The 13,558-nt window shown below is 50.9% G+C and overlaps 1 protein-coding gene across 1 annotated transcript in view; it reads left to right on the top strand.

Moving 5' to 3' along the window:
* LOC140417915 (uncharacterized) overlaps positions 1 to 7,222 on the top strand; it is a 67,581-nt gene extending 60,359 nt beyond the window's left edge. The window contains 2 exon segments of the mRNA XM_072501348.1: positions 2,893 to 3,100; positions 3,103 to 7,222. Coding sequence (XP_072357449.1) covers positions 2,893 to 3,100; positions 3,103 to 4,277 — 1,383 coding nt within the window. The 3' untranslated portion in view covers positions 4,278 to 7,222.
* Positions 7,223 to 13,558: the final 6,336 nt, after the last annotated feature.

Genomic DNA, 13,558 nt, shown 5'->3' with positions numbered 1-13,558 from the left:
CATCGGGCAGGAGATACAGAAGTCTGAGAACACGCACGAACAGACTCAAAAACAGCTTCTTCCCCACTGTCACCAGACTCCTAAATGACTCTCTTATGGACTGGTCTCATTAACACTACACCCTGTATGCTTCATCCGATGCCAGTGCTTTTGTAGTTACATTGTATATGTTGTGTTGCCCTATTATGTATTTTCTTTTATTCCTTTTTCTTCCCATGTACTTAATGATCTGTTGAGCTGCTCGCAGAAAAATACTTTTCACTGTACCTTGGTACACGTGGCAATAAACAAATCCAATCCAATCCAATCCAATTTAGCTGAAATGCTCCAGCCCAGGCAACATCCTGGTGAATCTCCTCCACACCCTCTCGAGTGCAATCACATCCTTCCTATAGTGTGGCAATCAGAACTGCACACAGTACTCATGCTGTTACAATCAATGCCTTGGCTAATAAAGGCAACTATCCCACATTTCTTCTTAACCACCTTATCTACCTAACAAATAAGACCATAAGACATAGGAGCAGAATTAGGCCATTTGATCCATCAAGTCTGCTTCGCCATTCAAGATACGCCATGAGATAGAGAATCTGGTGAACTGGTGCGACAACAATAATCTCTTCCTCAATGTCAACAAAACGAAGGAGATTATCATCGACTTCAGGAAGCATAGTAGAGAACATGCCCCTGTCTACAATGGGAACAAAGTAGAAAGGGTCGAGAGCTTCAGGGTTTTAGGTGTCCAGATCACCAACAACCTGTCCTGGTCCCCTCATGCCGACACTATAGGTAAGAAAGCCCACCAACGACTCTACGTTCTCAGAGGCAGAAGGAAATTTGACATGTCAGCTACGACTCTCACCAACTTTTACAGATGCACCATAGAAAACATTCTTTCTGGGTGTATCACAGCTTGGTCTGGATCCTGCTCTGCCCAAGACCGCAGGAAACTACAAAAGGTCATGAATGTAACCCAATCCATCACGCAAACCATCCATTGACTCTGTCTACAATTCCCGCTGCCTCGGAAAGGCAGCCAGCATAATTAAGGACTCCACGCACCCCGGACATACTCTCTTCCACCTTCTTCCGTCAGGAAAAAGATACCAAAGTTTGAGGTCACGTACCAACAGCTTCTTCCCTGCTGCCATCAGACTTTTGAATGGTCCGACCTCGTATTAAGTTGATCTTTTCTCTACACCCTAGCTACGAACTGTAACATTATATTCTGCAGTCTCTCCTTCCTTCCCTATGTACGGTATGCATTGCCTGTAAAGCATGAAAGAAAGAATACTTTTCACTGTATACTAATACATGTGACAATTATAAATCAAATCAAATCAATCGTGGCTGATATGTTTCACATCAAATGTTGAAATGTTTGCTCCACACCCACAGGGTTTCATCTGTTTAAAGCCACAAACAGAAAGGTCCAGTTTTCTCCTGGAGTTTGAGACAAACCAGCTTTCAAAGTGATGCAGAGTCTCAGCCAATGAGGGAGATCCAGGCTCAGCCCCGCCCCTCATTCGCTCCGATTGGTTGGAGGACCAGCTGCTCCCACTCGGTCCTCTCCTGTCGCCCCCTCTTCCCATTGGTCCAGAGCTGCCGTCAATCATTCCTCTGGTCTCGTGATCGGAAGCATGCGCAGTGCAGATCGTGTACCAGCCGGTGAGAAAATGCCGGGTGAACGAGTGGAAACATTCTAGGATGAGGCGGTGAAGGCCCCAGATATCCAACAACAACAACAGCAGGGGCTGTAAAGCGGTGAGAAATGCCAAAATGCGGAAGAGTAATGAAGCTGCTGGGTGTGAGCCGAGGCTTCAGACACTCCCCGGCGGAGGCCTCAAACCCAAAATATGAAGCTTCAGGTCCCGTGGCTGGAGCGACAAGTTCGCAGGCCCGAGCGGGCCGACGCCATCTTTATGAGGGGCATCTTTATAAGGGCGGCCATCTTTAAAGGGGTATTGTGCAGAAGGGCGCATGCGTGTTCATACCTGTTAGGAGGAGAGAATATTGTGAATTTCTATCCTGGACTGACAGTGGATTCTGGAAACTCGTTTTACAGGGGTTCAGATGGGGAGCAAACTCAAACCAAAATAAATGTTTGTCTCGTCTCATATTGGCCTTTAACGGGATTGTAGCTTGGAGCTATGGATAGTGATAGGAGAGGCTCCAATTTCCTTCCATCATGGAGTTGACCAGGAATCTCTCCAACTCCTATCGCCTGTTGGAAGGATTTACAGGTTGATACTTGATACTGGTATGAAGAAAAGTCATACGGACTCGAAACGTTAACTCTATTTTCTCTCTCTCCACAGAGGCTATCAGTTACCCCATCTCTGGATCTGTAAAGATTTAATCACCTGCTGATGCTCGTATTCCAAGCCTCTTCATTCACCTGAGGAAGGAGCAGCGCTCCGAAAGCTAGTGTTTGAAACAAACCTGTTGGACTTTAACCAGGTGTTGTAAGACTTCTTACTGTGCTCACCCCAGTCCAACGCCGGCATCTCCACATCACAGAGGCTGCCAGACCTGCTGAGTATCTCCAGCATTCTCTCTCTTTGATTCAGATTCCAGCATCCAGAGTATTTTGCTTTTATTGATACTTAATCTGTTTGGCCGCATTATGAACACCCCTCAAGGCCTATTTATATATTATATATTCTTTGTAATTAATTGTAAATTATTTTACAGGGTAATAGAAGAGGACGATTTGCAGGCTAGAAAATCAAACCAGTCGTCGGGTCTGACAGTCAATCGATTCATCGGGATCTGAAGGGATTTAATTGACGTTTCAGTTGGAAATTGATGAGAGTCCGTTCCCCTGCTCCATGTGTGGGAAGGGACTGATACAGCTGTAAACATGCTAACACGACAGCGAGCTCGCAATAGGGAGAATCCGTTCACCTGCTCTGTGTGTGGGAGGGGATTGATACAGGTGTAAACATGCTAACACGACAGCGAGCTCGCAATAGGGAGAGTCCGTTCACCTGCTCCGTGTGTGGGAAGAAATTCATGTGTTCATCCAACCTGCTGGCTCACCAACTTGATCACATTGATGGGGAGCCTCTTCAAAGCTCTGACTCTGGGGATGGCTCTGATAACTGGTCCAATACCAGCGAGTTCACACTGATGACAGACCGTTCAGCTGCTCCCACTGTGGGAAGAGGTTCAGACAGTCCTCCCGCCTCGCGGAACACCAGCTCCTTCACACACACGAGAGACCGTTCAGCTGCTCTCACTGTGGAGAGTCATTCAGTGAGTCAGTGCATCTCGCTGAGCACCAGCAAGTTCACACCAAGGACAGGCCATTCAGCTGCTCTCAGTGTGGAAAGAGGTTCACTCAGGCCTCCCACTACATTGAGCACCGACTGGTTCATTCCCATAAGAGACCTTTTAAATGCTCAGTGTGTGCGAAGACCTTCAAAAGAAACTTTAATCTGCTGAGACACCAGTGCACTCACACCGGGGAGAGGCCGTTCCCCTGCTCTATGTGTGGGAAGAGATTCGCTCATTCATTCCACCTTCGGAGACACAAGCGACTTCACACTGGGGAGAGACCATTCACCTGCTCCAGATGTGGGAAGGAATACAGTCGCTCATCTGACCTTGTGATACACAAGCGGGTTCACACTGGAGAGAGGCCATACACCTGCTCCGAGTGTGGGAAGAGATTCATTCGTTCAGCCCATCTTGTTATGCACAAACGGGTCCACACCGGGGAGAGGCCATTCCCTTGCTCTGTGTGTGGGAAGAGATTTACTCAGTCAGCTGCCCTGCGCACTCACAAGCGAACTCACACCGGGGAGAGGCCATTCACCTGCTTTGTGTGCGGGAAGAGTTTCCCTCGTTTGTCCCATGTTTTGATACACGAGCGAGTTCACACGGGGGAGAGGCCGTACATTTGCCACGTGTGTGGGAAGGGATTTACTTGTTTACACCACTTGCAGAAACACCAGCGTGTTCACACTGGGGAGAAGCCGTTTATCTGCTCCGTGTGTGGGAAGGCTTTCCCTGAGTTGTCCAGCCTCCAGAGACATGACCGCATCCACACTGGGAAGAAGCCGTTCGTCTGCTCTGTTTGTGGGAAGAGATTTATTCAGTCGTTCGATATGATGAGACACCGGAGAGTTCACACCAAGAAGAAGCTGCTCACCTGCCCTGTGTGCGAGAAGAGATTTACTCGGTCATCTAACCTGCTGAGACACCAGAAACTTCACATGTCACCGGAAAAGTTGGATTCCGTTGTTCCTGTTGAGAATCACACCCAGGGCTGAATCTTTTCTCCTTTCTAACTATCAATTATTTCAGTCACAAACCTCCAGTTACTCTCATGGATAAGTCCCAGCTCCCCATGCCTTGCAGAGTGTCTCTCCTGGCCTTGGGATCCAGGGTCCCGGGAAATATCAGCAACATTCCTCGTGATCAATAAAACCAAACCCTGTCTGTTAATCACTTTCAGATACTGGACTCATTGCCAGGGTTGGAGAGTTTCAGCTATGAAGAGAGGCTGCTTAGGTTGGGTTTGCTTTCCTTACAGCAGAGAAGGGGGGGGGGGAATGGAAATTGATTGAGCTGTCCAAATTATGGCGGATATAGATAGGGTGGATAGGGAGGAACTGTTCTCTTGAGTAGAGGAGTCAATAACCAGGGGGCACAGATTTAAGATAAGGGACAGGAGATTTAGAGGGGATTTGAGAAAAAATTTCACAGAGGGTGGTTGGTATCTGGAACTCACTGCCTGAAAGGGCGGTAGAGACGGGAACTCTCAAACATTTAAGAAGCATTTAGATTTTGATTAGATTTATTATTGTCACATGTATTAGGGTACAATGAAAAGTATTGCTTGCATGCTGCACAAACAATGCATACGGTACATAGGGAAGGAAGGAGAGACTGCAGAATGTAATGTTACAGTTACAGCAAGGTGTAGAGAAAAGATCAACTTAATACAAGGTAGGTCCATTCAAAAGTCTGACGGCAGCAGGGAAGAAGCTGTTCTTGAGTCAGTTGGTAGGTGAGCTCAAACTTTGGTATCTTTTTCCTGACGGAAGAAGGTGGAAGAGAGTATGTCCGGGGTGCGTGGGGTCCCTGATTATGCTGGCTGCCTTTCCGAGGCAGCGGGAATTGTAGACAGAGTCAATGGATGGGAGGCTGGTTTGCGTGATGGACTGGGCTACATTCACGACCTTTTGTAGTTTCCTGCGGTCTTGGGTAGAGCAGGCTCCAGACCAAGCTGTGATACAACCAGAAAGAATGCTTTCTATGGTGCATCTGTAGAAGTTGGTGAGAGTCGTAGGTGACATGCCAAATTTCCTCAGACTTCTGAGAATGTAGAGTCGTTGGTGGGCTTTCTTAATTGTAGATGAGCACTTGACACACCACAGCATACAAGGCTACAGACCAAGTGCTGGGAAGTGTGGTCAGAGTAGATAAGTGTTTGATGGCAGGCACAGACATGATGGGCCGAAAGGTCAGTGTGTAAAACTCTGACTGTGTGTCTTACAACACCTCTCTCACCTTTGATGTGTGAATCAAACATCATACCTGCAACCCTGGTTTAAGTTGAAATCCTCACAGCAATTTTTTTTCTTTTCTGTCTTACTAAAGTTAGAGTACACAATTCTTTTTTCTTCCAATTAAGGGGCAATTTAGCGTGGCCAATTCACCTACCCTGTACATCTTTGGGTTATGGGGGTGGGACCCACACAGACATGGCAAGAATGTGCAAACTCCACACGGACAGTGGCCTGGGGCCGGGATCAAACCTGGGTCCTCAGCGCCGTGAGGCAGCAGTGCTAACCACTGCACCACCCTCCTCGCAGCAAACTTAACAGGATCCTGCAGACTGATGAGACTGTGTTACACTGTCCGTGTGCTCCTGTACTGCTCTGTATTTAACAGGAGTCTGCAGACTGATGAGACTGTGTTACACTGTCCGTGTGCTCCTGTACTGCTCTGTATTTAACAGGAGTCTGCAGACTGATGAGACTGTGTTACACTGTCCGTGTGCTCCTGTACTGCTCTGTATTTAACAGGAGTCTGCAGACTGATGAGACTGTGTTACACTGTCAGTGTGCTCCTGTACTGCTCTGTATTTAACAGGAGTCTGCAGACTGATGAGACTGTGTTACACTGTCAGTGTGCTCCTGTACTGCTCTGTATTTAACAGGAGTCTGCAGACTGATGAGACTGTGTTACACTGCCAGTGTGCTCCTGTACTGCTCTGTATTTAACAGGAGTCTGCAGACTGATGAGACTGTGTTACACTGTCAGTGTGCTCCTGTACTGCTCTGTATTTAACAGGAGTCTGCAGACTGATGAGACTGTGTTACACTGCCAGTGTGCTCCTGTACTGCTCTGTATTTAACAGGAGTCCAGACTAATGAGACTGTGTTACACTGTCAGTGTGCTCCTGTACTGCCCTGTATTTAACAGGAGTCTTCAGACTGATGAGACTGTGTTACACTGTCACTCTGTTCTTTGCCTGCAATGGGAAATTACTGAATCTTTGTCCCAGTGGAATCTTTGCTGTTATGAAATGTGGGTGATTATTAATGAGCCTCACATCCTTGCTCATGTTGCTGCAATTGTGTAGAATCGGGAATGTGTAAATAGCTGGTCTCTGTGTGGAGATGTGAACCAAGGAAATGGTATGTGTGTGTGTGACCGGACACAGCCTAGTGTTCACACTCAGAACCATGTACAGGCATCCTTGTGCTTATGGGCTGAACAGGGGCAGATCACAAATGTAGTGAACAAGTTAAATGTAAATATCTCCAGTGTAGCTGCAGCTTGTTAGATCAGAGCTGGGAAGCAGAGAGCTCTGAATCCCTGTATTATCTCTTCTCCAAACTGGGTAACATATTTTAATTGAATGGTATTTCATTCAGGAAACACACAGCCCAAAGGCTGAATTGCAGTATTACTACTGTCAAAAATGCATGAAATTCAACAAAGGATAGTTAAAAAAATGGAAACATGTGACAATTCTGTAACAACAACAATAAATAAATTCATCAGGTAACAGAAAAGTGGTGGACGGAAGTTAAATGAAGGAAAATTGTATTAAAATTACAGCCCAATGCAGTATTCCTACATTACAGGCTCTGAAATACATATAAATCTCATCATTTAAGTATTTCACTGAGGACCAGAACCATGTAAGGAATGGCTCTGTCTGTATTATTGCAGAGCTGTTAATAAAGTCAGTGAAAGACAATCTGTTGTTGGGAGTTTGATTCTCTGGTGTCTGAAACCACAAGATTCAATGTTTAGAGTCAACAAGATGAACAAGGAAACACATCAGGGCCCAATGTTCCAGCTGGATATTCACAGGAGAAAGTCTGTTATCAAACACCTCGCATGGACAGAACAGAGAAAGATCCCACCTGTAAGAAACTCTTGAATCATCTGTAAATATCTTTAAAATGTTAAGTTTCCAACTACCAATTTCCATTACATTGAAGTCAATGGAAGGTGAGAGATGGTTAAATGTTTCGTATGCAACTAACTTGTTATTGCCTTAAATTAGTAGACTCGGGAATGTCACAAAAACTTTTAAAATCTTTGTACTATTTTTGGACTGGAAGCTTAAACCTGCTAATTCACTTTCCATGAGGAACAGATCCCAGTTTTACACCAATCTCTGATCTGACAGCACGTTTCCAGCATTCACCATTGTTCTCCCTGACTCTGAACACAGTTGTAAAGGAGCCTTCTGTTCCCTGTCTCGGAGCTCTGAGTCATGGGAGACAGTGGCTGGGATGCATTTCTTACACACCTCTGGATTAACCCACAAGTTCAGTCCTGGATGTGCTGAACAGCACCAATAACTGAATCCAACCCCTGCAGTCACTTGCGAAGTCACTTGTGTGTCAGCAGGTGGGATAACCAAGGGAATCCCTTCCCACACACAAAGCTGTGAATGTTGTAATGTTAGAACAAAGAAGATTACAGCACAGAAACAGGCCCTTTGTTCCACCAAGCCTACACCGATCCGGATTCTTTATTTGGACCTACTATTTGTTGCCCATAACAATCTGTATCCCTCCATTCCCCACCCGGTCATGTGTCTTATCAAGATACATCTTAAACATTGCTATCGTGCCTGCCTCATCACCTCCACTGGCAACACAATCCAGGCACCCACCATTCTCTGTGTGAAACACTTTCCCCGCACATACCCCCTAAACTTTTCCTTTCTCAACTTGAACCTGTGGCCCCTTGTAATTTAGTTTTCCACTCTGGGGAAAAAGCTTCTGACTATTCACCCCGTCTATACCTCTCATCAGTTTTTAGACCTTAATCAGGTCTCCCCTCAGCCTCCATCTTCCCCATGAAAACAATCCGAGTTTATTCTTTTAAAAAATATATATTTTTATTCAAATTTTTTACATATTTTCAACAAACCCTTACAGAAATAAGAAAAAACAAAGAACACAAATAAACATTTTATAGCTATGTCACGTATTCCCCCAATATACAAGCCCCCCATTAAACGATAATAAACACAGTAGTAAACACCAAGTACCCCCCCCCCCCCCCCATTCCCTGGGTTGCTGCTGCTGCTGACCACCTCCTAACGCTCCGCTAGAAAGTCTTGGAATGGTTGCCACCGCCTGAAGAACCCTTGCACAGATTCTCTTAAGGCAAATTTTACCCTCTCCAATTTAATGAACCCTGCCATGTCGCTGATCCAGGCTTCCACGCTTGGGGGGGCCTCGCATCCTTCCACTGTAGCAGAATCCTCTGCCGGGCTATCAGGGACGCAAAGGCCAGAATACCGGCCTCTCACCTTTTGCACTCCCGGCTCCCCTGCAACCCCAAATATTGCGAGCCCCCAGCCTGGTTTGACCCTGGATCCTACCACCCTCGACACCGTCCTTGCTATGCCCTTCCAAAACTCCTCCAGCGCTGGGCATGCCCAGAACATAAGGGTGTGGTTTGCTGGGCTCCCTAAGCACCCTAACACACCTGTCCTCACCCCCAAAAAAACGGCTCATCCTTGTCCCGGTCATGTGTGCCCTGTGCAGCACCTTAAACTGTATGAGGCTGAGCCTCAGGCACGAAGAGGAAGAGTTCACCCCAAGGGCCCACGTCCCCTCCTCGATCTCCTCCCCAACTCCTCCTCCCACTTACCTTACAGCTCCTCCACCGAGGCCTCCTCCTCCTGCATCACCTGGTATGTTGCCGAGATCTTCCCTTCTCCAACCCACCCCCCCCCGAGAGCACCTTGTCCTGTACCGTGCGTGGCGGCAGCAGCGGGAATTCCACCACTTGCCACCTAGCAAACGCCCTTACCTGTAGATACCTAAAGGTGTTCCCCAGGGGTAGCCCATACTTCTCCTCCAGCTTACCCAGGCTCGCGAACTTCCCATCCACAAACAGGTCCCCCACCCTTCTTATCCCTGCCCTGTGCCACCCCAAAAACCCTCCACCTGTTCTCCCTGGGACAAACCGGTGGTTCCCCCGTATTGGGGTCCACACCGAGGCCCCCACTTCCCCCCTATGCCGCCTCCATTGCCCTCAGATTTTGAGGGTAGCCGCCACCACCGGGCTCGTGGTGTACCTCATTGGAGGGAGCGGCAGCGGCGCCGTTGCCAGCACCTCCAGACTCGTACCCTCACAAGACGCCATCTCCAGCCTCTTCCATGCAGCCCCCTTCCCCTCCATCACCCACTTGCACACCATCGCCACATTGGCGGCCCAGTAGTACCCACAGAGGTTGGGCAGTGTCAGCACCCCCCCCCCCCCCACCCCTACTCCGCTCCAGGAACACCCTTCTCACCCTCGGAGTCCCTCGCGCCCACACAAACCTCGTTATGCTCTTGTTGACCCGCCTAAAAAAGGCCTTCAGGATAAGAATGGGGAGGCACTGGAACAGGAACAAAAACCTTGGGAGCACCGTCATCTTGAGTGACTGCACCCTACCCTCCAGGGACAGCGGCAACGTGTCCCACCTCTTAAAATTCCTCCTCCATTTGCTCCACTAGCCTCGTGAAATTACATCTATGCAACGCCCCCCCAGCTCCTGACCACCTGGACCCCCAAATACCTGAAGCTCCTCTCCGCCCTTTTTAGTGGGAGCTCGCCAATCCCCCTCTCCTGGTCCCCTGGGTGAACCACGAACAACTCGCTCGTCCCCATGTTGAGCTTGTACCCTGAGAAATCCCCTAACTCCCTGAGGATCCTCATTACCTCCAGCACTCCCCCCACCGGGTCCGCCACATATAGCAGCAAGTCATCAGCATAAAGCAACACCCTACGCTCCCCACCCCGCACCAACGTCCTCTAGTTCCTTGACTCCCTCAGTGCCATAGCCAGGGGTTCAATCGCCAGTGCGAGGAGCAGGGGGGACAGGGGACACCCCTGCCTCGTCCCTCGATGCAACCGAAAGTACTCAGACCTCTTGTTCGTGGCCACACTCGCCATCGGGACCTCGTACAACAGCCTAAACCACCTGACGAACCCCTCCCCAAACCCGAACCTCTTCAGCACCTCCCACAAGTACCCCCACTCTACCCTATCGAAGGCCTTCTCAGCGTCCATCGCCACCACTATCTCCGCCTCTCCCTCCCTCGCCGGCATCATAACAACGTTCAGGAGCCTCCGCATATTCGCGTTCAACTGTCTCCCCTTCACGAACCCCGTCTGGTCTTCGTGGATAACCTGCGGCACCCAATCCTCAATTCTTGTGGCTAAGGCCTTCGCCAGCACCTTGGCATCTACATTTAACAACGAAATCGGCCTGTAACACCCACACTGCAGGGGATCCTTGTCCCGCTTCAGGATCAAGGAGATCAGTGCCCGGGACATCGTCGGGGGCAAAGCTTCCGAAGCTGATGCGTCAGTATCCAACTTGCCTTTTCCCCATACTTATAAATCGCCCCCTGGGCCTTCCTCCACTGCGCCTCCGCCTTCCTGGTGGTCAACAGGTCGAATTCTGCCAACAGCCCCACCTCCAAGCGCCACAATAGGCGCTGGTCCCTCTCCTCCCCCAGCTCTAGGTCTACCCAATGTGGGGCGTGATCCAAAATGGCTATCGCCGAGTACTCGGTATCCTCTACTCTCGCTATCAGCGCCCTGCTCATAATAAAATAGTCGATCCGGGAATAGGCCTTATGAACATGCGAGAAGAATGAAAATTCCCTAGTCCCCGGCCTTGCAAATCTCCAAGGGTCCACCGCTCCCATCTGGTCCATACACCCCCTCAGCACTTTAGCCGCCGCCGGCTTCCTACCCGTCCTAGACCTGGAGCGGTCCAGTGCCGGATCCAACACCATGTTGAAGTCCTCCCCCCATTATCAGGCCCCCCACTTCCAAGTCCGGGATCCGACCCAACATGCGCCGCATAAAACTCGCATTGTCCCAGTTCGGGGCGTACACGTTGACCAGCACCACCCTCTCCCCTTGCAGCTTACCACTTACCATTACATAATTGTCTGTCATAATGCTCGACGCCTCGAACGACACCCTCTTTCCCACCAAGATCGCCACCCCCCGATTTTTGACATCCAGCCCCGAATGAAACACCTGACCTACCCACCCCTTCCTCAGTCTTACCTGGTCTGCCACCTTCAGGTGTGTCTCCTGGAGCATGACCACATCCGCCTTCAGCCCTTTCAGGTGCGCGAACACCCGGGCCCGCTTAACTGGCCCGTTCAGTCCCCTTACGTTCCAGGCTATCAGCCGGATCAGGGGGCTACCTGCCCCCCCTCCCCCACCGACTAGCCATAACCCCTGCTCGGCCAGCCACGCGCCCGCGCCTCACGCCCGGCCCGTTCCCCATGGCGGCAGACCCCATCCCAACCCCCTCTACTCGCTCCAGCTCCCCCTTGACCATACCAGCAGCAACCCGGTTCCCCCCCACCCACCCCCCCCCACCTCCCACCCCCCTCCAGCTAGGACCCCTCCTAGCTGCTTTGCTCCCCCCATTGCACTCCCGCAAGTCAGCAAACTCCTGCTGACCCCGGCCTCTCTCGCCTCTCCTTCGACTCCTCCCATCGTGGGACTTCCCCTCCTCCTCCATTACCCATCAGCAGGCTCTCCGCCTTCCCCTTCCATCCCAAGCGCGGGAAACAACCCTCGCTTCCCCGCTCCGGCCCCGCCAGCCTTCAGCGCGGGAAAAAGCCCGTGCTTTCCACCTGCCCTGCCCCGCCTCCTCTGGCGTAGCTCCTTTTACAGGCCCAGTCCCCTCACCCCCGACTCGGGCCTCCCCCTCCCCCGCGGGGCCCCATCCCCCCTACCGGCCATCCACCCCTACTCCATTTACTTACCCCCCTCCAAGAGCCCACCCGACAGACCCAACCAAATCAGTGCCCAGCCCACCCTAACCGAACCAAAAAGAAACAGGAGCAAAGAACACCCCCTCAAAATGTAACACACCAACAACAATCCCCGGCCACCCATCCCGACCCTCAGTTTGTGTCCAGCTTCTCGGCCTGAACAAAGGCCCACGCCTCATCCGGGGACTCAAAATAATGGTGCCGGTCCTTGTAGGTGACCCACAGTCGCGCCGGCTGCAGCATGCCAAACTTCACCCCCTTCCTGTACAGCACCGCCTTCGCCCGGTTGTACCCGGCCCTCTTCCTCGCCACCTCCGCGCTCCAGTCCTGATATATTCGAACCTCCGCGTTCTCCCACCTGCTGTTCCTCTCTTTCTTGGCCCATCTGAGCACACACTCCCGATCGACGAACCAATGGAACCGCACCAGCACCGCCCTCGGAGGCTCGTTAGCCTTGGGCCTCCTCGCCAGCACTCTATGGGCCCCTTCCAGCTCCAGGGGCCCCTGGAAGGACCCCGCTCCCATCAGCGAGTTTAACATGGTGACCACATAGGCCCCCACGTCCGACCCCTCCAGCCCCTCCGGGAGGCCCAGGATCCGCAGATTCTTCCGCCTCGACCGATTCTCCATCTCCTCGAACTGTTCCTGCCATTTCTTGTGGAGCGCCTCGTGTGCCTCCACCTTTACCGCAATGCCTCAGATCTCGTCCTCGTTGTCGGAGATCTTTTGTCGAGCCTCACGGATCGCCACCCCCTGGGCTGTCTGTGTCTCCAGCAGCTTATCAATAGAAGCCTTTGTTGGCTCTAGCAGGTCAGTTTTAATCTCTCTGAAGCAGCGTTGGATAACCTCCTGCTGCTCCTCCGCCCTGCATCCACGCTGCCTGGTCCCCGCCCGCCACCATTTTGTTCTTCTTCCCTCGCACCTTCTTCCGGTCCACCGTCACCTTTTTAGTCGCCCCACTCCTGGTCCAAGCCATACACTGTCGGGAGAATGTTGCAGTCTTCATCCCACACCTGGAAATGTCGAAAAAATGCTGTTGGGGGCCCTGAAAAGAGCCCAAAAGTTCATTCCAAGCGCGGGAACGTGCGACTTAGCTCTGCATAGCCGCAACCGGAAGTCTTCCCTCTACGTATCTTTCAATGCACCCCCGGTTCCGCCCGCTTACCTCCTCATCCGCCAGCAAACCCACCTCCAGGCGCCACAGCGGGCGCTGGTCGCTCTCCTCCCCTAGCTCGAGCTCCACCCAGTGCGGGGCATGGTCTGAGATGGCT

Source organism: Scyliorhinus torazame, chromosome 5 (genome assembly GCF_047496885.1).
Source record: "Scyliorhinus torazame isolate Kashiwa2021f chromosome 5, sScyTor2.1, whole genome shotgun sequence".
Taxonomy (NCBI): Eukaryota; Metazoa; Chordata; class Chondrichthyes; order Carcharhiniformes; family Scyliorhinidae; genus Scyliorhinus; species Scyliorhinus torazame.
Note: the sequence above shows the minus strand (reverse complement) of the source record. Positions and strands in the feature narration are given on the sequence as shown.